The sequence below is a fragment of the Kryptolebias marmoratus genome, linkage group LG22 (genome assembly GCF_001649575.2).
Source record: "Kryptolebias marmoratus isolate JLee-2015 linkage group LG22, ASM164957v2, whole genome shotgun sequence".
Taxonomy (NCBI): domain Eukaryota; kingdom Metazoa; phylum Chordata; class Actinopteri; order Cyprinodontiformes; family Rivulidae; genus Kryptolebias; species Kryptolebias marmoratus.
The window spans coordinates 27,758,883-27,780,236 of record NC_051451.1 but is presented as its reverse complement, the minus strand read 5'-3'; the positions used below and the strand labels follow the sequence as shown (position 1 = coordinate 27,780,236).

General features: G+C 44.7%; 3 protein-coding genes across 6 annotated transcripts in view; 2 read left to right on the top strand and 1 right to left on the bottom strand.

The window, feature by feature from the left end:
• ret (ret proto-oncogene receptor tyrosine kinase) overlaps positions 1 to 3,195 on the top strand; it is a 34,984-nt gene extending 31,789 nt beyond the window's left edge. Inside the window, exons 19-21 of one of the 3 annotated variants that reach the window (XM_017424222.2) lie at positions 694 to 841; positions 2,465 to 2,636; positions 2,722 to 3,195. In XM_017424222.2, coding sequence (XP_017279711.2) covers positions 694 to 841; positions 2,465 to 2,622 — 306 coding nt within the window. In that variant the 3' untranslated portion in view covers positions 2,623 to 2,636; positions 2,722 to 3,195. Of the gene's footprint in view, positions 1 to 693 lie in introns of all 3 variants that reach the window. The other 2 variants (XM_017424221.2, XM_025007639.2) reach the window with 2 other exon arrangements.
• Positions 3,196 to 4,966: 1,771 nt separating this feature from the next.
• On the top strand, positions 4,967 to 12,420 carry csgalnact2 (chondroitin sulfate N-acetylgalactosaminyltransferase 2). 2 transcript variants are annotated; one of them, XM_017424341.3, is made up of 8 exons: positions 4,967 to 5,089; positions 7,381 to 8,186; positions 8,255 to 8,471; positions 9,396 to 9,497; positions 9,575 to 9,753; positions 9,828 to 9,922; positions 10,207 to 10,288; positions 10,792 to 12,420. In XM_017424341.3, the coding sequence occupies exons 2-8, from the start codon at positions 7,535 to 7,537 to the stop codon at positions 11,082 to 11,084; spliced, it is 1,620 nt and encodes a 539-aa protein (XP_017279830.1). In that variant the 5' UTR covers positions 4,967 to 5,089; positions 7,381 to 7,534; the 3' UTR covers positions 11,085 to 12,420. The 2 variants fall into 2 exon arrangements, with proteins under 2 accessions (XP_017279830.1, XP_017279831.1); XM_017424342.3 differs by lacking the exon at positions 4,967 to 5,089 and adding an exon at positions 6,407 to 6,578.
• Positions 12,380 to 20,359, bottom strand: LOC108240678 (SEC23 interacting protein). Its single transcript, XM_017424340.3, has 18 exons — positions 20,134 to 20,359; positions 19,219 to 19,733; positions 18,928 to 19,135; positions 18,664 to 18,857; positions 18,348 to 18,437; positions 18,137 to 18,257; positions 17,785 to 17,874; positions 17,568 to 17,709; positions 16,450 to 16,658; positions 16,275 to 16,372; positions 15,648 to 15,806; positions 15,476 to 15,571; positions 15,038 to 15,199; positions 13,883 to 14,038; positions 13,709 to 13,811; positions 13,460 to 13,636; positions 13,210 to 13,372; positions 12,380 to 12,748 (listed from the first exon to the last, which is right to left on the bottom strand). The coding sequence occupies exons 1-18, from the start codon at positions 20,264 to 20,266 to the stop codon at positions 12,667 to 12,669; spliced, it is 2,898 nt and encodes a 965-aa protein (XP_017279829.1). The 5' UTR covers positions 20,267 to 20,359; the 3' UTR covers positions 12,380 to 12,666.
• Between the last annotated feature and the right edge of the window lie 995 nt (positions 20,360 to 21,354).

The window sequence follows — 21,354 nt, the reverse complement described above, 5'->3', positions numbered from 1 at the left end:
TCCTGAGACTTCAGGAAGAGAGGCGCAGTGGAAGAAATGCTCTGGATGCTGTGATTGTTGCGCGGAGTAGGACGGCTGTTATCCACCGGAGATTTCAGGCTTTACAGGCCTTCAGCTGGGGGACAGACGGCATAAACGCTGCAGAGTAAGCTAACGCTGCTAACGCTGTTGTTTATATTCCTGCTTGCATCTGGCCACACCCACGACCAATGAGTGAACAGGAGCTAAGCTTGCGCCGCCCACAAAGCAGGGCCGGCCCGGCTCGCCCTACTCCAAAGCAGGGACCAAAGAAGCAGGGCCGGCCTCGAAAAAATGCAGATGTGAACGCGCGCAAAGCGAGCTGAGTAGAGTGGAGCCGGGACCTTTAGAGCCGGTGGAAAAGGGGCAAAAGAGATCTCTGTGTGTTTCTGTGGGGAAATATTTGTAAATAAAGTTAAATATTTTAAAAAGTATAAAAGTTACAACAACCAAATTCCTCAGCAGCCGCCTCCCGAACGAGCCGAACGTTTTGATGTTAGAACAGCTAAAGTAAATAAAGTAGTTCGAACTCAGAAATGAGAACCAGGAACGTTTGGGGTTTCAGAGAGCAGCCTTTGTTCCACGCCGCTGTAAAAACGAACCTTTCCGGACCAGGACCCGCCGGGTTCTGACGTTTAGCGCGAGCCGAGTCACATCCTGCTCTGCTTTTGACAGGACTACCTGGACCTGGCAGCGTCCACGCCAGCCGACGCCCTGCTGTACGACGACACCCTGTCTGAAGAGGACACCCCTCTAGTGGACTGTAATAACGCCCCTGTCCCTCGAACCCTCCCCTCCACATGGATTGAAAACAAGCTCTATGGTAGAATCTCCCACGCATTTACTCGATTTTAGAAACAGGACACACAACACAAGCTCCCTCTCTCTTTTGGCAATCTGTAATTGGCTTTTAGTCGAGTGTGTGTGTGTGTGTGTGTGTGTGTGTGTGTAATCTAGGCATGCTTTTTGCTGTTTAACGCTGACACATCTCCCATTTCACCGTAAATGAGAGGCTCAGTGGAAAAGAATGTCTTTTGTTTGTTTGTTTGTTTGTTTTTTGTTTGGACCTGCTTCTAATGTACATGTATGCTGACCAAAAACACACATTTGTATATTTCTACACACCCATTATTCTAATTTATAAAACCACGCTTCATTTAAATTTGTAAATAACTCACATGGTTTTGTTTTTGTTTACACCGGAGGGAACAGAGTGTAACATTTGAAACAGGTCCTCTGTGATTCAGTCACTCATCGTGATTTGAACTTTCAGATTGTCTTGATTGTCCCGACGTTTATGTCCTGAAAGTGTTTTGATTCCACGACGTTGAACAGTGGGGGTGTAACGAGACTAAAACATCACCAGAGTTAAAAAAAAACAATCAAACAAAAAAATTTATCTAAAGATGTCTCCACCGCAGTTTAAGGAAACGTGTCAGGCACTAGGACCACGCAGTTCTGAGCTGCCTCTGCAGCTACGTGCTGAGAGGAAGAGCCTTTGACTTTGAAGCTGATAAAGTTTGAAGCTCTCGTTATCGTTTGAGAGGAACAGAGTCGATCAAACGTTGAGGTTTGAGGCGAAACACCGATTGGCTCTCCGTACGAGCCGTTTAATCAGTGGAAGGAGTTTCACTCTAATGTCCTGACTCATCCGCAGCCTGAATTTAATTCATCCAAATTATCTTTATCTGTATTTTCTCCGGTACGTTTAAGGTCAAATATTTGCAGATATTAGATTTTATTCTTTTAATTTGTTTTTAAGGTTCTTAGTAAAACGTTTTAATTAGAAACCAGTAAAAAAAAGGGGCAGTAATACAGAATATGACCTGGTTCTTACCAGGTATGTAAGGTAATGGGCAGTAGTTTGTAGTAACTCGTTACCCTATACTTACAGAGTACTAACAGTGTACTAACCTGGTAAGTTTCGGGCTGTTTTATGGATTGCTGCCCCACCAGGTGGTAAAAAAGGGACGACATAATAAATAAATAATAGTATTTCAAATAAAACGATTCTGCAGACTCTGTTCAGAAAAGTCATTTTTATATTTCTGTATGAATATTTCAACACGAGACATCTGAAAGCAGAACATCATCGAGGCGTTTGAGTTTTTAGCCTCCTCGTAGCGCGAGAAGCCGCTCGGTTCGGCCGTTTGATTGAAATCCGAGCTGAAACTTCGCCTCGTCTCGTTCCACCCCTCCTGAACTCAAACAGTAAGGCTTTTGAACGCAACTCTCAGGCAACTCCGCTTCAACATCACGACTTTGCTTACTGTTCCCCAACGGGTCACCGGAAGGCAGAAATAAACCTAAAAACTAATAAATAATTCACCTTTTATACGAAGTCGAATCAGGACTTGATGCCGCAGACGTTGGTTTGAGAGCCTTACTGTCTGCACGCTGTTTACCTTTCACTGAGTGCAGACAAATGATATGTTCTCGTTTTTAGGCATGTCATACCCGAACTGGCCCGAGAAGAGCCCGGTACTGCTCAACAGACATGATGCCACTAATCCGGTCTTTACAAGATATGCCAATGATAGTGTTTATGCAAACTGGATGGCTTTGCCCTCACCCGCAAAAGCTGTGGACAAGCTCGATAGCTAAAGACAACTTAACTGGTAGATGTATATATTTCTGTAAGTCTGTACATAAAAACAGCCTGATGCTGAAGTTGGTTCCTCCTTTTTTATTTCTGCTGCACAGGTGTTCAACTTTTAAAAACTGGGGTCTTTTTGTTCTGGATTAACGTCCTTCGTTCAGCTCCTCTGCATGACTGTTGTACCGGATTGTACGTCAGTGTCGATGTCTTTAAAGTGCCTGCGTCGCTTCTACGATAGCCCCCGACTTTAAAGTTCTCCTTCCAGTCCAGGACTTAAAGGGGGACGTCTTTTCAGCTGAGAGGGACACGAGTGGTTCCTCGTTCCAGAATCTCAGAGACCTGTTTGCCTTTTCCTCCGCGACACGTCTCAGAGCTGCCAAAGAAAAGAAACACAAACATATGCGATGAACTCTTTTCCTGTTTTTCTTTAAAATATCATCCAGTGACTCCAGTGAGCGGACATGAAGCTCCATGTTTTCATTATAACGATTATGTAAACCAATGAATGGTACTGCTGTTATGTTATTTGATTAATTATTAATAAAAATGTAAAAAAAAAGGTGCAGTTTGTTCAACTTGTCGCTCTGAAAACCCTCATGATGCACAAATGTTTCATGGAAATTATCACACACTAAAAGCTGCTGGGTTACAAACAACCCAACCCGGGTTTTAACTCAGCAGATTATCGGTTTGACCCGACATACCAGGTTAGGTTTACCACCAGAAACCAGCTTAAAACTAACAGGTTGAGTTTAAAGATCGTTACAACCTGGGTTGGTGCTAGCTAGGTGGCGCTAACCGCTACTAGCATCAGCTAACGTTGTTTTAGGAAACCAAACTGTTACTAACAAAGTGAGTAAGTTAATAAATAAATTAGTTACCAACAAAGCCAACCAGGTTAAAGAGTTATAAGTTTTACTTCCTGAAGCAGAGGTCCGGTCCGATTCGGTTAACTTTGAGCTTAAAATGGCCGACCCAACCGTTGAGCTCAGACTACAGGATGGGGATCATTCTCAGCTACTACCACACCCACACACAGCTCAACACCTTCAGAACTGACTTGTAGCCATTTTTGTGCTTTTTAAGGACAGTTAGCTGTGGTGATAAATACATAATATAAATAATTAACATAAATGACATTACTTTAGTAATAAAAATAATTGAATTCCATGTAAATACTGAACTTATAGTGATGTTAGGTTTCTAAAATAAGCAGCTGAGGCTTTTTAAAGATGGCAGCATCCACCTCAGACTAGCAGTTAGCTCATCAAATTTCTCCAAAGAGTTATCTACAACAGGTAAGATATTCACCGTTCACAGCCCTTCCACAGAACTCCTCTTCAGCATGTCAGAACTATTCTTTTAAAGCAGAAATAAGGTCTGAAGGTTTATGTAGTTGTAGTCATGTAGGACTAATACAGAATGTTTTTGCTCCTGTGTGTGTGTGTGTGTGTGTGTGTGTGTGTGAGACGGTGTGTGAGACGGTGTGTGTTTTAACTAATAAAGTTCTTATCAGTGATGATGAATCATCTGACATCTTGTAACTGAATTAGGACAGAAAATGGAGTCTAACTGCAGATGAATCATCTGTTTAATGTTCTTATCATCGTGTTTCCTAAAGTAAACCAGGAAATGTCCTCGAAGGTCTATATTTAGTCTTTTTTCCCTTTAAACTCATTTCCTTTTTGAATTTCCGTGACAGATTTCTGGAGCATCACAGAAATATTAATCAGAACGTCCTGATCTGTTTGGAGTCACTGAGGCCAGGAGGAGCAAAGTCAGCGAAGGAATAAAGGGTTTATATTCACGATGTTTGGCATTTTTTAAATTTAGAAGAATTTCGATAATATGCAACCTGTGATGCAAAAGAGTCAGAATTAATTATGGCTGCAAAAAAAACAAAAAAAAAAAAACCATGAAAATATTGATTTTTGTGTAAAAATGAGTCCATAAAGACACCATCTGGTGATCCCAGTAACTAAAACAGCAGACAGTCTTCCTAATCTACATATAAATGAAGTTTTTTAACAGCTAGGTCTTCAGAAATAATCCTTTTCATTTCCTTAACCATAGCGCCAGGAAATCCCTTCGTATAATGAAGTCCAGGGATTCCCCTTTTTTAAGAAGCCAGACTTGGTTTTGGATTAAGAGCTTGTTATTGAGTTAATAATAACCAGTTTGACCCGTTCCAAAGTCTTAAACAAACTTTTATCTTCAAACGTTTACATCAGTTCAAACTAACATTTTAGTACCAATAAACGTTATTGTTATGAATCCGGAGCGTCGGCGTGTTTGATGACGACACTGCTGAGCTGAGCTGTGATTGGCTGCTGACCGGAAGCAGATTACCGCCTACTCTCTCCTCTGTGCTCCGTGGCATTTAGCAGCAGCAGCAGCTTCCCGGCGGGTCCGGCTTCCCGGAGAAACTCGGAGTTTTTCAGTGAAAGCAGAGATGAGCAGAAACATAAAGAGGTGAGTGACGTTATCTTAAAAACTCCCGGAAATAAGCGGGTTTTTATTTTCCGGTCCTAAAAAAAAACCCACCGAACGCCTCGCGAGGCTCCGAACAAGCTAGCAACGAACCCGCCTGCACATCCGGTTTGGGTTTTTCAAAATAAGTGAACACGTTCTCTTAAATCCTTCAGCAAATGATCTGAAATCTTTCTATAATTAATTCACAATAATGGAAGAATCATTATAATTATATTATTTGGATTAAACCGAACTATTAACAACAGACAAACACATTTTGTAAGCTTTAAAACTAAATAATAAATATTAAAAGTGATGACTTGTTTTTGTCAGCTGATGCAAATTATTTAAATAACTGTTCTCAATTAAATAAAAAATACACCTGGTTGTAAAACATATCATTACTGACCGTTCTGATTGACCTGTTAGGTGAATAAATGTTCCAAAGTTTGTGTTTTTCTCACAAACACAAACTTATACAAAGATAGTGTTTTAAACTTTATGAGGACCTCTTACAAAAAAGTTGTTTGTCTTTAAAAGTCTAAATTATCAAAGTGTTCTTTCTGTGAGCTGAAATATTGTTCCTGTGTGTAGAACGGCTCTTTCACGTTGCTCAACATTTCTTCCTCTGTTCAGAAATAAAGTCCAAGAAGCCGAAACGTCCTCGGTGATAAAACAGTGTCAATTTACTTCAGTAGGTTTCTCGTAAGTAGCTGTAATATCCAAGGAAAGTATTAAAATGATAACTTTATGGGTGGTGTCCAATCCATAAAATCAGTGTTTTGACGACAGTCGCTGTCAGCCGTGACGAACGGCCTCACTTTGGGAGCCGTGGAGCGCCGCGACCTTCATCGGCTGTTTGCTGCGGGAGCGTTTTCAGACAGCTCTCCTAAGGGTTTAGAAGCTGCTCACAACTATTTGTTTTTTTATTTTTAGCACGAGAAACAGAAAAACAACCTGCGTCACATCTTCAGCTCCCTTAGTCCTCTAACTTGGTGTTTTTATTATCCACAGAATTAGGGTTGGTAGTTCACTATGAGTCACAAAACATCAACTTTAGCTTCTTTAATGATATCCTGAAACATTTAAATATCAAAAAATGGTTTTTAATTACATTTTCTTGCCGTAATTGTTATAAGAGATAAAATGTGTTGTTAAAAGTCAATAAAACGGATTATAACCTTGTTTATTTAGCCTAATTGTAACGTTTAATAAAAGATAGTCGGGGGCACAGTTTTCTGCCTGTGCGCGGTTTTATTTTGAAAGGGTAAGCAGGGGAACCGGAAGTTGTCCTTCTCTGGGCTCCGCCCACCAGCTCTTCTTCGGGGCTGCTGTTGTTCGGGCAGACCGAGGTGTTCTGGTTCTCCAGGACCCGGTTCGGTTCTGCTGCTCGGGTCCTTCAAGTCGGAACTGAAAATGTGAAGTTTTTTTTTCTCTGATTCATGGCGGACCGGAAATGAAAATGTTTCCGTGAGAATCAACCTGGCAGGTAAACAAAAGGTGTAATCTGTCATCAGGTCACCTGCTGAAGCCCTTTCTTCTTCTTCTGTGATTTCTGAGTCGGCAGTCTCTGGTTCCTCGTGTTTGTTACAGTCTACCTGCTTCTGCAGACTGTTTTAGCTGCTCAGACAGCCAAACCTTCAGCTCATTCAGCTGATGGGTTTTAGTTTTTATAACTTTTCAAAATATTTCTTTATTTACAAATAAAGATGGAGATCTTTTCCTTCAAAACCTGCTTCAGCTGCTGCTTCTGTTTTATGCTACTTTTAGTTTTTAGCTGCTCTGCTACCTTTAGCTTTAACCTAGCTTTTTGCTACTTTTAGCTAACAGTTTGATACTTTTAGCTTCGAGTTAAACTTTTGATAATTTTAGCTTTTTGTGGCTTTTAGCTAGCCCTTAGCTATAGCTACTAACTAGCCTTTTGCTATGTTTAGGTTTTAGCAACTTTTGCTACTTTTAGCTTACACCTACTTTTGTGCTACTTTCTCTTTGAGTTACCTTTTTTGCTGCTTTTAGCTAACATTTAGCTTCTAGCCAGTATTTATCTACTTTTAGGTTTTTGTCAGTTTTAGCCTTTTTTTAGCAGTTTTCTTTTCTTAGTTATGTTTTAGCCTTTTGTTGCTTTTAGCTGCTAACCTTTTGCTCCTTTTAGCTAACATTTTATAGCTTTTTCAGCTAGCGTTTTGCTCTGTTTAGCTTTTAGCTGGTGTTCTTCTTTTACCTGAACAGTTTCAGTGTCATCAGATTGAACTTTTCTAGTTTTTAATCTAATTTCTTGTATTTTCTTCCAGGCGATCAGCTCCTGGAGCTGCGGAGTCTTAAATCACCGCCAGCAGAAACCTTTGATGCATTTTGACATCGCTGAGACGTTCTGCAGGAACATGGTGGGAACCGAGGGGAGCGGGGGGACGCAGACCGTCCAGCTGTAGGTCCTCTGAGGACGCCATGCCCCGGCGGGGGCTGCCGCTCCAGGGCCGGGTCCGCTGGCTCTTCCTGGGCCTCTTCCTGCTGCTGGTGCTGCTGCTGTTCGCCTACCTGCTGGAGTGCACGCCGCCCGCCGACGTCAGCCTGGTCCTGCCCGGCCCGGCGGGGGAGCCCTACGGGAAGGAGTACTACCAGGCGCTGCTGCAGGAGCACGAGGAGCGCCACCTGAGCCGGGCCTCCAGTCTGAAGAGGCAGATCGCTCAGCTCAAGCAGGAGCTGCAGGAGATGAGCGAGAAGCTGAAGCTGATGCAGGACAAGAAGGAGCCCCCGGGGGTGCAGGGTCTGGGGGAGAACAGGGACCAGGAGCCCGGAGACCTGCTGGACTACCTGCACTCCCAGATCGACAAGGCCGAGGTGAACACGGGGGCGCGCCTGCCGAGCGAGTACGCCCTGGTGCCGTTTGAGAGCTTCACCTCCTCCAAGGTGTACCAGCTGGAGATGGGGCTGACCCGGCACCCGGAGGAGAAGCCGGTCCGTAAGGACCGCAGGGACGAGCTGGTGGAGGTCATGGAGGCGGCGCTGGACATCATCAACAACCCTGACGAGGAGGACGACGTGGAGGACGACATGCCCCTGCAGAGGCAGACGTACACGGACGGCCACTTCACAGAAGGTCAGACCCAAACCGCCGGACCTCGGCCCGGCAGAACCTCTGTTTTCTAACTTTGTTTTGTGTGGCAGGATTGTACAGGACGGAGAGGGACAAGGGGACGCTTTATGAGCTCTTCTTCACCAAAGAGGACTCCAGCAGCTTCCGTCACGTCACGCTCTTCAGACCGTTTGGGCCCATAATGAAGGTCCGGAGCACGTCTGTGGAAACGGCGGCGATGGTCGTGAACGTCATCGTGCCTCTGGCGGGCCGAGTGGAAACCTTCGTTCAGTTCCTCCATAACTTCAGGTCAGGGGGCGTCCCGGGCGCGTCCTGATCGGGGGACGTGTCTCGTCACGCTTTGTTCTGATGTCCTCAGGAGACTGTTTTCCTGCTTTTTGAAGTTTCTGTGTTTTGTAACCTTCAGCTTACTTTGCTGCTTTAGCCGTTCTTATGTCAGAACCTTCGGCTCGTTCAGCTGATGGGAGCTTTTTGTTTTTGTAACTTTTATACTTTTTAAAACATCTCATTTTATTTATAAATATTTTCACCCTTAAAAAATCCATTCAGAGCTCTCCTGTTCCTGCAGAAACACTGAAAACTGCTTTAGCTGCTGGTTGCTTCGGTCTGCTTAGGCTACTTTTAGCTTTTAGCTAGTCATAGGCTACTTTTAGCTACTGTTAAGCTTCTTTTAGGTAGCCTTTCCTACATTTCTAGCTAAGCTTTTGCTGCTTTTAGTTCGAGTTTGATTATTATTTATTTAGCATTTTTCTATTTTTAACTTCTTGCCATATTTTGAGACTTAACTAGCATTTTGCTTTGTTTAGCTTTTAGCTAGTGTCTTCCTCCTTTTAGCTTTATGCTGCTTTTAGTTTGATTCTTTTCTTTCATCATTTAACATTTTTTTGTTGCTAGTTTGAGTTTTTTTTTTAGCATTTCTTTACTTTTAACTTTATAATATTTTGACACTTTTAGCTAGCCTTTTGCTTTGTTTACCTTTTAGCTAGCATGCTGCTACTTTTAGGTAGCCTTCTCCACATCTAGCTTTTAGCTAAGCTTTGCAACTTTTAGCTTTTAGCTAATCTTAGAAGACTTTTCTCTTTTAGTTAGATTTTTATTCATGTTTAGCTGATGATTTGCTGCTTTTAGCCAGAATTCTGCTCCTTCAGCAGACATTCAGCAGACGTTCAGCTCTTCCTCTCGTGTCCCCTGTCTCTTGTCTCCTGTCTTCAGGCAGGTGTGCGTCCAGCAGGACAGACGGGTTCATCTCACGGTGGTTTATTTTGGGCAGGATGGTCTTCAGGAGGTGAAGTTGTCCTTGGAGAAAATGTCCAGGTTTGTCTTTTGTAGCTGCTCATTGTGTTGACGTTCGGATCCGTCGGTTCTGTTGACCTGGACTCGTTGTCCCCCAGGGAGGACAGCTTCTCCAACTACACTCTGGTCCCGGTGGACGAGGAGTTTTCTCGCGGTCGAGGTTTGGACATCGGCGCCCACGCGTGGGACAAAGGAGACGTCTTGATGTTTTTCTGTGACGTGGACATTCATTTCACCGCAGAGTTTCTGAACACCTGCCGGCTCCACGCCGCTCCCAGTAGGTCCGATCAGCTGTTCCCGGGCTTCCCGCACCTGTTCAGAGTTGATTCCACCGTTTGTCTGTTTTTGCAGATAAGAGAGTTTTCTACCCGGTGGTGTTCAGTCTCTACAATCCCGCCATCGTTTATGGAAGTCTGGAGCTGGCTCCGCCCATCGAACTCCAGCTGGTGAGGCGTTCGCTTCAGTTAAATGGATTGTTCGACCAATATCTTACCTGTTGTAGCTCTTTGAATTTACATTGCATTGTAAACTAGCTGTAGCACTTCCTGTAACCTGAAGCTGTTCAGAGCTGTCTATAGCAGGTAAGATGTTGTTTCTTTGTAACTTTTCAACAGAACCACGGTTCAAAATGTTGCAACTATCCCTTTAAAAAGTAAAGTTTTAATTCTCTGATGTTTAATGAATACTGTAACATTATTTAAATGTCTTAAACTTTCTGTTTTTGATAAAGATTCACAAGAAAGACACTGGATTCTGGAGAGACTTTGGATTTGGGATGACGTGTCAGTACCGCTCGGATTTCCTCAACATCGGTACGGCTGTACACGGTTACTACCAACTTTACTACAAACTGTACACGGTTACTACCAACTTTACTACAACCTTTACAGAACACAGAGTTTCTTCCGTGTGTTTTTGGACTCCCACATTCAGGACTTCAGTTTTTATTTTAGCCGCTCAAACATCAAAACCTTCGGCTCGTTCAGCTGATAGCTGCTGGGACTTTTGGATTTTTGTAACAGTTTTTAAAACATTTAACTTTTATTTACAAAGATTCTCCTCATAGAAACACATGAAGTTAAATCTGCTACTTTTAGAACAAAACAAATCCTTCAGTAAATGGATAAAATCTGAGATCATTTCATTAAAACATGATTAAAAACAGAAAGAACAATAAAAGCTACTGTTCTTCTATTTTTATCTCTTGGATAGTTTTGCTACTTTTAGCTTTTAGCTGCTGTTCTGCTACTTGTAGCTTGTTCTGCTTGTCTTAGCGTTAGCAGCTCAAAGCTTCGGCTCTTTTCTCTGCTTGCAGGCGGTTTTGACCTGGAGGTGAAGGGCTGGGGGGTGGAGGACGTCCACCTGTACAGGAAGTACCTCCGGAGCGACCTGATTGTGGTCCGGACGCCGGTGGCGAGCCTCTTCCACCTGTGGCACGAGAAGCGGTGCGCCGACGAGCTGACGCCGGAGCAGTACCGCATGTGCATCCAGTCCAAGGCCATGAACGAGGCGTCCCACCCCCACCTGGGCATGCTGGTGTTCCGCCAGGAGATCGAAGCGCACCTCCACAAGCAGGCCTTCAAGACGCCGAGCAAGATGGAGGACTGAGGTGGACCGGCGACAACCGAGGAGGACCGAGGAGGACTCTGCGCCCGACCACATTCCCACATAAAGACTGTGAGCCGCTGAAGCTCTTAACAGCAGCAGAGACACGTTTACACATCTGGATTTTACTGCACAGCTGCAGACGAATGAATGTAACAAACGCAGATCATTGTGAACCTGAAGACCTGCAGCCGTGAGGAAGGAAGGCGGCGGCGTCTGACGTTAGGTTTTCAAACTGGTAAGCATGCAGCAGCTTGTATCAGCTGATTTTAGCTGATGTAAGCCGAGCTCGGCTGTTAGGAAAGACCGACTCGTCTTATTTATTTGAGCGTAGGAACAATTAGACGCTGCACTTTCTCTTAGCGGAGGTTAAATTACCGTTTAACCTCTGAAACTGAAGAAACTGCGCTTTTAGATCGAAACAATCTTTAATTTGTTTACATCGTTCTGTTGGTGTCGTTAGAACGGGAACATTTCTGTAAAAACCTCCAGAAATGGAGCTTCGGTTAAACCTTTTAGTAACTCTCAGCTACTACCACGCCGACTTCTAGCTCCGTATCTGTAAACCTGACTGAATTATAAGTTTCTGTTCGTTAAAATCCATCCACTGGGTCAGGAAATATTTCGCTAACAGGCATTCTGTTAATGCATTCAGAGGAATGTAAGTGTTAAGTTTAAATATATTTTTATTTCTTACAGAAAATTATAAAAGTTACTAAACTTTTAAGGTTCAGGTTTATTTGATAAAATGAAAATCTGTCGCTGAATAAATTTGCTGCCTTTTAAAAGTAGGACGAGTTACGAATCATAAATATCTTACCTGTCGTAGGTGGCTCTTTGAACCTCGGTTTGTAGAAATAGTTTAATTGTGACAGGACAGATGAGCTAACTGCTAACTGACACAAGGGTGGGGGCGTGGTTATGGGTGGGTGTGGCCCAAGGTAGGCCCACCCACTCTTTTGGTAAGGCCCCACCCACTTTGATGCAGAAACGCTGCAGAGTCCATTAGCTCGTCTTTCTGGTCAAAATTAAACTTCTTGTTTCTCCAAACCTGCGGGATCAGATCTACCTCTTTAAGAAGATGGTGGAAATCTTAAATCTGTTTTTATTCATCGGGATTCCGACCGCGGCGAGGCGTACAGCCCTCAGAGTCACGTCTGTAAATACGTTAACACTTCCTGGTTTCAGGGACGTTTCAGACAAAAAGGTGCTTCTGCTTCTCCTTCACATCCTGTACTGTAACTCTTTACAATCAGTGTCAGAAACACGTCTTCCTCTCAGCAGAACAACAACTCCAGCAAAGTCATGACATTTATTGTGAAAATCTGTCTAAAAAAAACAACCTGTTTATTCTTCCTATGCCGTTAAACAGATCAGGTTAGAGATGCTTCATGTAAACTTCACCAGTTCTTTAATTTTACTAGAAAATTTAAAGTTTGTTTTCTTAAATTCTACCAGCTCATTCATGTTCCTTAATTTAAGACAAATGTATAATACAGCTGCATTAACTGTCTGTGTACAACAAACTACTAAAATAAAAAAATAATAATAAAATAAACTGAGTGAAGTGAGAGAAAACGAGCCGTTAATGAGGCGTCTGCTCCGGGTGGATCCCCACGGTTCTGTAGATCTCTTTGAGGATGAGGAGCGCCGTGTCTTCGGACTGCCTGAAGCAACGAAACAGAAGATATGACTAATCAGAACTTTACTAACTTTACAAAAGCTGCAGACACAAAGAAAGAAAAATACTGAACTGGATTTTATCGAAAACGTTTAAAAAAGAAAAGCACAACGATCAGCTGATCTGCTCAAAATTCCAACATTTTGATGAACGTAAAGAGGCGCAGCGACAGGAAGCTGCTGCCTGTGGCTCGTTACGATCACCGTGGTAGCCGCAGACCTGTGTCTCGCTCGGTTCAGCAGTCAGGGAGCGACAGACGCAGGCGCGTGGTAACCACGGTGACTGTAACGAGGCGGCGGCCCCCCTGACCTCGATCCGCTCAAAGCGTCGGAAGGCTGTCGGCTCAAATGAAAACTGTGACGGACGTTAAAGCGGCCGAGAACTAACCGGAAAATAAACTCAAAGCTGAAGAAACTCAAAGTTTTGTCTCCTTTCTGAAACTCGTACCAGTAGCACAGGTGACTCTGCAGGGCGAACAGGTACTCGTTGAAGCTCTCGATGGGTTTCTCCTGCAGGACGTAGTCGATCCGGTTCCCTCCGTTCAGCATCCCGACCTTCACCTGAGGCTCCTCCTCCCTCTGCGGCTCGGGGCTTTCAGGGATTTTATGCTCTGAAACAGATGGGAGCGAACGTGAGGACGTGTCGACGGCGAGGACGGGAACGACTCGATCGGACCAGGACTCGGGAGGAGACTCACCTTCCTGCTGCTTCTCCTCCTCCTCGATCTGATTGGCCACGATGGCGAGCTCCGCCTGCAGCGCAGACGAGGTGTGAGCGCGAGCGAAGTCGTTGAGCGTCTGCCAGGCGTTCCTCAGGGAGCTGATGAAGCCCTGCTTCAGGTCCGACCCCATCCTGGACAGACTCTCCTTCAGCTCTGAAACACAACCCTCCTCCGGTTAAACTCCGTTTTCTGTCCAAACAGAAAAATGAGCCGAGAGTTCCCCACCGAGGTGAAGCCTCTTCCTTCCTTTGTAGTGTGGGATCAGAACGGGCTTCAGGTCCAGCTCGGGTACGATCATGGGCTCGATCCGGTACGCCACCGGGTCCAACTGAAACAAAGCTCGCCGTCAGAAGGTGGTTCCATCTCACATAATAAAACCTAAATGTTCCTGCAGCCTACGGGATGGTAGATGTTGAAGAAGCCTCGGCACGTGGGCAGCTGGTACGTCTCCTCGATCTTCTCCAGCCCTCGAACCGTCAGGAACATGCCGATCGGAGAACCCAGGGCGAAGAAATTCACCTGTTCGAAGTCCAGAGTGTGATAAACCACCGACACCTGCAGAGACAAAATGACAGGAAGTTACTGTCCGTTTTATTAGAGGTAAGTCCTTAAAGCATGAACCTGAACCGACGGCTGGATCTCCAGAATCAGATGATCACCAGGACCGTCATGGCCGACAAAACAACGCACATAACGACCGAGTCGGGAACGTGGAACGATGAGAACCGATCACCCTCAGATCGTTGTCATAACATCAGCACACGACACTAAAAACCAACATAAAGACGGCAGGAGAGAGCTAACAATGCTAACTAAAAGCTAATGATGCTAACTGAAAGCTAACGATGCTAACTCGTAAACAACATGACCATGTGTCAGATTAGTGTTTATAAACTAACTCCAGAATAAACCAATCAGCAGCAGACATGGAACTGATCTCAGGCTGTCGGCCTGGAAGCAGCTCAGACCTTTAATGACAGCGCACGTTCACTTCCTGTCTGAAGGAACACTTCCTGTTTCTCCTCTCCTTCTCTGTGGAGATGTCCTCCTCTCCATTTGACTTTCTTCTAAAATTAAAAATAGACCCGCTGCTGACAGGAGGTCCTGTTTTTAGCGTGAAGCTGAAGTAACGAGGGTCGGAGCGGCGCTTCTCTTTGAAGTGATCCGTTCTGATGGGAATTCCCACATCGGAGTTTATGAAGGTTTTTATCTTTCAGGAAGCCAAAAGATGAAACTCCAGTGGTATTTTCTGACTGATTTGAAGGATTAATTCTAACAAACAACTATAATTTTACAAAAAGCAGATTTCAAAACGTTTCAGTTCAACTTTAACTTCTTCAGCAGTTTCACTTCCTGCTCCAACACGGAGAACGCTGAGTCAGCATTCACGCAGTTTTCCTGTCGTTCTTCAGATTTTTTTTAGCCGTTCATTCAAACGTTTTTGTAACTTTTATGCTTCTCAAAATATTAAACTTTTTTTCCACACCCAGAAAATCTCTGTTCTCTTTTAGCCTTCTGCTAATTTTAGCTCCTCGGTTTCGGCGGTCGGTTTACCTGCCCGGTGCCGACTTCGAAGTAATTGTAGTCGACATGGACGGAGGAGACGGTGCTGCCCACCGGGAGCTTCTTCGTCGTTGGATCACCGAGAGCTTCGGCTGCGGGTGGAGGCACCGCCCGAACGTCTTCCTTAACTTTTGCTTTCTTCTCCTGAGCCGCCTGTGAACAAAAGATAAAATCAGGAGAGAGCTCAGAGAAGCTGAACGGCTAAACGACGCCACTGAAGATGGGCGAACAAGCAGAACAGAAGCTAAAGTATCAGCTAAAAGGTAAAAGTAGCAGAATAAGACAAGAACAGAGCCAGTTTATGAAGGGATCTTCGTGTATTTCTATGGGGAAGGTAATTAAAACTAGCTAAAAGCTAACTGACGGCCTCTGTGTGCTTTTATGAAGTCTGAAGGAGCTTCGGCGTGTTCGCAGCCGTAACAAGCTCACCTGTCTGCTCAGTTTCTCTTTAACGAATTTGGCTATTTTCTTCCTGGGACCCAGCGGGACGCCCATCTCCTTCAAGTCCTCCACGGTGCACATCAGCTGCAAGGACAGAGCAAAGAAAAAATGAGACGTAGAGCCCGACTTCCTGTCGGCGAGCGTACGAGACGCCACTTACGAAAGACTCGAGGTCGATCTTCTCCTGATGGAAGATGCTCTCGTACTCGGAGAGGCCCAGATGTTGCAGCACAGCGGCCAGGTCCTGGACGTCCTCCTGCTCGTCTCCGAGCTGCTCGTCCACAGCCGGAGGAGCGACTGCGGCGTTCGCCTCCGTCGCCTGATGGAGGAGGAGGAGCTTAGAGAACGAACCGCACAGAGCTGAAGGTCGAGAAGAAACTCAAACCTGAACCAGAGAAGCTCCACGGGAACCGTCTGATCCAGATTTACTCCGATTTAAGGTTCGAATTAAACTTTGGAACTAAAAGATTATTTAATCTCAGAGGATTATTTAAATTATTTATAAGTTTAGTTCATCCGTGTTGTTTAAACTTCAGTCTGAACGCTGAGTCAGTATTTTCAGCCGTTCAGCATCAAAACTTTCGGCTGCTCTGACTTTTACTTTCCTAATTATTTTACTTCATTAACAAATATTTTCCCTGTTAAATCTGTGACACATGTGACTTTCCTGCTTCTTTTTATTTAGCTACTTTTGGAAAAAAACTGGATGGTTATCAGCTAAAGTTCTGCTCGTTTTAGCTGCTGTTCGGCTCGTTCCAACCACTCGGTTTCAGCTGAATTTTCACACCTGTCTGGCGTCTCCGTTGGCGGAGGGCGCGGTCGGGATGATGGACGCGGCGGATCCTGTCTTCTGATTGGACAGCAGATCAAAGAGAATCAGGGAACCTGGGAGCCGAAGGTAAAAGTTAAAGCAGAAGCGAGGAGAAAGCAGGAAGACGTTCTTCTCGTCCGTTTCCTCGTACCCAAGCTGTGGCCGGCCACCGAGACGCCGCCTCTGAAGTCCGGGTTCCTCTTCAGGAACAGGGCGTGAAGTCGGTTCATCTCCTGAGCGACGGTGTCCATGATGGTCTGACAGTAAGTGGGACTGTTGTAGAAGAGGACGTCCAGCAGCGTCTCGTTGGTGAAGTGACGGAGACGTCCGGTGCTGGGCAGCGTGATCTTCTTTATCCTCCTGGAATCGAAGAAACGACTCGAGATCAGCCGAAGGAGGAGGAGAAACCAGCCAACGACTCGCAGCTAAAAACACGTCAACATCTGTGCAACTGACCGGGCCCATCAGCTGCGGCGGCCATCTTTAATTAGACTGTAGCTGTACAGCAGCTGAAAGCTAAAATGAGCAAAACGTAGCTTTAAGCTAAAACCAGAAAATCTGTAGCTCAGATCTAAAGGGATCAAAACAGTAGCTAAAAGCTAAAATTAGCCGAACCATAGCTAAAAGATAAACCCAGTAAAACAGTAGCTAAAAGCTAAAGTTACCAGAACAGTTGCTAAAATCTAAAACCAGTAAAAGAGCATCTGAAAGCTAAAATGAGCAAAATGGTAGCTTTAAGCTAAAACCAGAAAGTCTGTAGCTCAGATCTAAAATGATCAAAACAATAAGTGAAAGCTAAAACAGTAGCTGAAAGCTAAAATTTTCAGAACCATAGCCAAAAGATAAAGCCAGTAAAACAGTAGCTAAATGCTAAAGTTACCAGAACAGTTGCTAAATGCTAAACCCAATCAAAGAACAGCTAAAATAAGCAAAATGGCAGCTTTAAGTTAAAATCAGAAAATCTGTAGCTCAAATATAAAAGGATCAAAACAATGACTGAAAGCTAAAACAGTAGCTAAAAGCTAAAAGCAGTAAAGCAGCAGCTGTAAGCTAGAACCAGAAAAATGGTAAAACTTAAAAATGAACAAAATTTTTCAAAGGATTTTGAGATCTCGATGAATTTCTATGAGGTAAATTATTTAAAAGACGTGAAAGTTGCAGCCGTGACGGCCTGAACGAGCTGAACTTTTTAAAAACAGCGGAAGGTTTGCAGATAAAACTCTAAAGAGGAAAAGGCTGAAAGCAACTCGGCGTTCACAGAAGCATCACCTGTCCACCCCCGTGGCGTCTCCGTGGAGAGCCGAGTACCACTGGACGGGGAGGAACTCCACCCGGCTAATGGCGTGGTCCTCTAAAGGCTTCTTGAAGTGGCTGTGCAGCAGCTTCAGGGTCACGTTCCGGAAGTCGTCCACTGAAAGCAGAAGGAACCGTTTTCACCGTGCCGCCGTCAGCTCCTGGCGGACGGCGGGCGTGTGGGGAAACTCACCGCACTCGATCATGCTCCTGAACCTCAGGTCGCAGACCGGACCGATCCCGTGCACCATGAAGACGAGATGGTCCACCGTGGAGAGCTCGCCTGGGAGAAGATCCAGGTGAAAAACAGGAAGTTTACAGGAGTTGGGGATGACTCTCAGCGACTACCAGGTCAAACTTTAGCTGAATATCTGTAAAACTGACTGAATTTTGGCCACTTTTGGGTCTGAAAGCTTCACTAAATTTCATCCAGAGGTTCACAGGATGTTGCCTCACTCTCATATCGACAGTAATGTCTGACGGGCCTCATCTCACTTCCTGTTTTGTGTCGTCCTAAAGTTAACGTGACTGATGTTAGCACCGACCATCAGGGACTTCATCGTGGTCATCATCGATCCCCCTCTTCACCACTCGGGGCCGGGTCTGTCCGTCCTGAGTGGTACCCCACTCGTCCGGAACCGAGGAGGGCTGAAACTGCACGATGACCTGCAGAAACGAACGTTAATCTTCATTTTCACCCAGACAGAATTTAAAAACGGAGGTTAAATAACACGCTGTCTCACTGATGAGCCGTACCTTCGGATTGTGCATGACGATCGTTTCTCCTGACGGAAACTCCAGCCTCCGATGCCACTGGTTTGTAGACACAGCTTTCTTATACTCTGCCTGCAGTTGGCAAAATATTAAATATTATTTAATTATTTACTTCAGGATGTCTGTTGACCCAACAACAAGTAAATAAATACACCCCCAACTTAGTTACATTTAACACAACGTCTCAACTTTTTGAAAAATTATCCCACAAAAAGATGCAAAAACCTCCTGAATCCTGAGTTGCTCTCGACTAAACCTGATGATTTTTATTAAAAGTAAAAAGTGTTTCAGGTCGAACCTCCAGCTTGTCGCTGAACTCCTCTGAGTACGGCACAAAGCGGCTGTCTGCGTCTCCTTTGTAGAACCAGGAGCAGCGCCGGACCTCCGTCGGCTCCTCCTCCCAGAACACCGCAGTCCGCATGCGCTCGTAGAGCTGCACGTCGTAACGCCCACCGTCTGTGCGCACGATCACGTTCTCCGGGTCCGGTTGAACTGGAAGAGCAAATTTTACATCAGAACGTGCGTCCACGTCTCCATAGAAACCACCGGCGGAGTTTCTCACCGGAGTTGAACGTCTCTTCGAGCTGGAGGGAGTCGATGAAGCTGAAAGGAAGCCAGATGCTCTTTGACTCCACCTGTTTGCAGTAGAACCAGTGGTGCTGAACCGGTTCGTAGATGTTGAAAGCGTACGGCATCGAGGGCCCTGCAGGAACTACGGCTCCGGTAGAAGCTCCAGGAGTTGGAGAGGCTTGAAGATGAGCGGGAGGGGGCTGAAGGAAAGAACAAAAACACGATGTTTTTGTAACCTCATCGTAAATCTGTTCAGATGGGAAGAAGATGAAGCCTCGTCTACCTTCGTAAATGCAGGTCCTGGTGGGGGGAACATCTGCGGCGGGGAGCTGAAGGCATAGGGGACCTGCGGCGGCGTGTGTGTTGGCGGCAGCATCTCCGGAGCTGGAATGTACGGACTGGCTCTGCTGCTGGAGGGGGTGTGGCGGTACGGGTTGTGACTCTGCAGCGGCGGCGGGGGCGTCATCGTGGCGGGGGGAGGAGTGTGACACCCCGCCGGGTTTGGCGGTGTTGTCTGGTAAACGGCGCTGCCGAAAACCTGGGGGGGTGGGGTCATTCTTGAGGCTGCAGACGGAGGCGGCGGAGCCGAGCTGACGCTGTTAGGAACAGAAACGGGTCCAGCTGTTGATTGGGCCGCGGGTAAAGCTGGTGGCGGGCACGGCGACTGGCCAATGGATGCAAACGGGTCAGAGGTCGTGACGGGGCTGGAGAAGTAGTTAAACGTAGAGGAAGCTGCCGGTCCAATTCCAGACGTCTGACCGAGGAAACTGTCTTCTTCTCCAACATCGGTGGAATCATCTGAAGGACATGGAAATGAAGGAAAACTTATTATTTTACACATTATCTGTGACTCAAACAGGAAACATCACACTGGAGGCTGAATTTTACATATTCTAATAAAGAATTTGGAAAAATGCACGTTGTATTTTTGAGACAGAATTTATAAATGTCTAGAAATTGTATGTAACTGTTTTTAAACAGCTTCCAAAACTGTTAAATTAACACCAGGAGGATTAAAAACATATTTTTGTGAATTGGGCTAACGTGTCTAACAAATGCCGCCCTGTTTGTACAATTTCTATTTCTCTTTTCCACTTCAGAACAGCTGACAGCCTGAAAAGCAGCCCTGCTGCTAGCTTAGCTAGCCTAACATGCTAACGACCTGACTTCTGTTTTAAGACATTCTTCTTCGTCTCACCTCCTGACAGCACCGTCGGACCGGAAGCCTGGCTCACTGGCAAAAACGGCAAGTTGAAGTTGAACTCCGGCGCGGCGCTGAACAATAAATTAGCATTTGTATTAAGGGCATTATTGTTTTTTCTATCTGCCATTTTCACCCAGAATTACACGTAGCCACAGCCGGAGAAGACTGTCGGCACAGGTCAGTCGTCCAAACGGCGACTTTTGACGATCTGTAAAGCGCCTCGCAGAGCGGTTACGATGTGACGCAGCTGAGCATATGATTTGTAGATCTGCTAAAAGGCAGTTCGGCAATCAGAATAAAATAAACACTTTGTCTCGGTACTGCCACCTAGCGTTCAGGAGAAATACTATATTTTTATACACTAAGAGTTTTTTTTAACATGTTTTCACAATATAATGACCTATTTTACATTTTTAGTTATTAATAAGACACGAAAACAAACCTGGCGCGAAGAAATGTTAAATCTAGACGTGCTTATGAAAGTGATACTAAACACTTTTTACCAAACAAACCAAAATAAGTCACAAATAACAACAACAAAATAAATAAATACAATAAATATTTGCGGTTAGATCATAAGTCTAATCAGACATTGGCTTATTTAACCTTTGGAGACAACATGAGCTTGTTTTGTTGTTTTTAAAGATCTAAGTCATTCATGAAATTTAAAAAGTTTTCTAAACATTTCTAAATAAATTGTTAAACCAGAATGACTGGTGAGTTGTAAAACAGATCCTTTTGTTTGCCTTTCGAGTTTATTAATATTGTAATTCAGTGTAAACCGGACGGTAATAATTTTGTTTCTAAAATATTAACTAATGACTCGCTGAATTAGGCTGTTTGAGTCTTTGCGGTTCCCGTAGTTTCTAAGGCGCATGCGTAGAAAACTAGCAAAAATGGTGCGTTCGTATAGTAGGAATTTCCGCATTCCGGGATGGTTACCTTGCTTATGAAATCTATCGGCTTGTGCTGCTGATCGTAGTTAGCCTGGTCACTGAGAGAAACAATTTTATGGAACATTTATCGAATCCAGCTGGTTTTCTGACTAGTAACTAGAGTGCGCTTACTCGGGTCTCCCTGATTCGTGTCCTGAATTCCGAGGGGAACCTGAATGTAGCATAATTAAAACGTCACGCCTTTTTATTTTTGTACCGGCTTATTCTTCTAACTCATCCACATTAATAAAGATTAATATAAATTATTTGTTATTATGTG

Excerpts from the sequence above, each read along its gene's own strand:
- csgalnact2 (XM_017424341.3), top strand. The coding sequence starts at position 7,535 with ATGCCCCGGCGGGGGCTGCCGCTCCAGGGCCGGGTCCGCTGGCTCTTC. Across the intron at positions 8,187-8,254 it reads GGACGGCCACTTCACAGAAG|GATTGTACAGGACGGAGAGG; the intron begins GTCAGACCCAAA and ends TTTGTGTGGCAG. Across the intron at positions 10,289-10,791 it reads CTCGGATTTCCTCAACATCG|GCGGTTTTGACCTGGAGGTG; the intron begins GTACGGCTGTAC and ends CTCTGCTTGCAG.
- LOC108240678 (XM_017424340.3), bottom strand. The coding sequence starts at position 20,266 with ATGGCAGATAGAAAAAACAATAATGCCCTTAATACAAATGCTAATTTA. Across the intron at positions 19,136-19,218 it reads CAGGACCTGCATTTACGAAG|CCCCCTCCCGCTCATCTTCA; the intron begins GTAGACGAGGCT and ends TCTTTCCTTCAG. Across the intron at positions 13,637-13,708 it reads AAGGAAGAGGCTTCACCTCG|AGCTGAAGGAGAGTCTGTCC; the intron begins GTGGGGAACTCT and ends GTTGTGTTTCAG.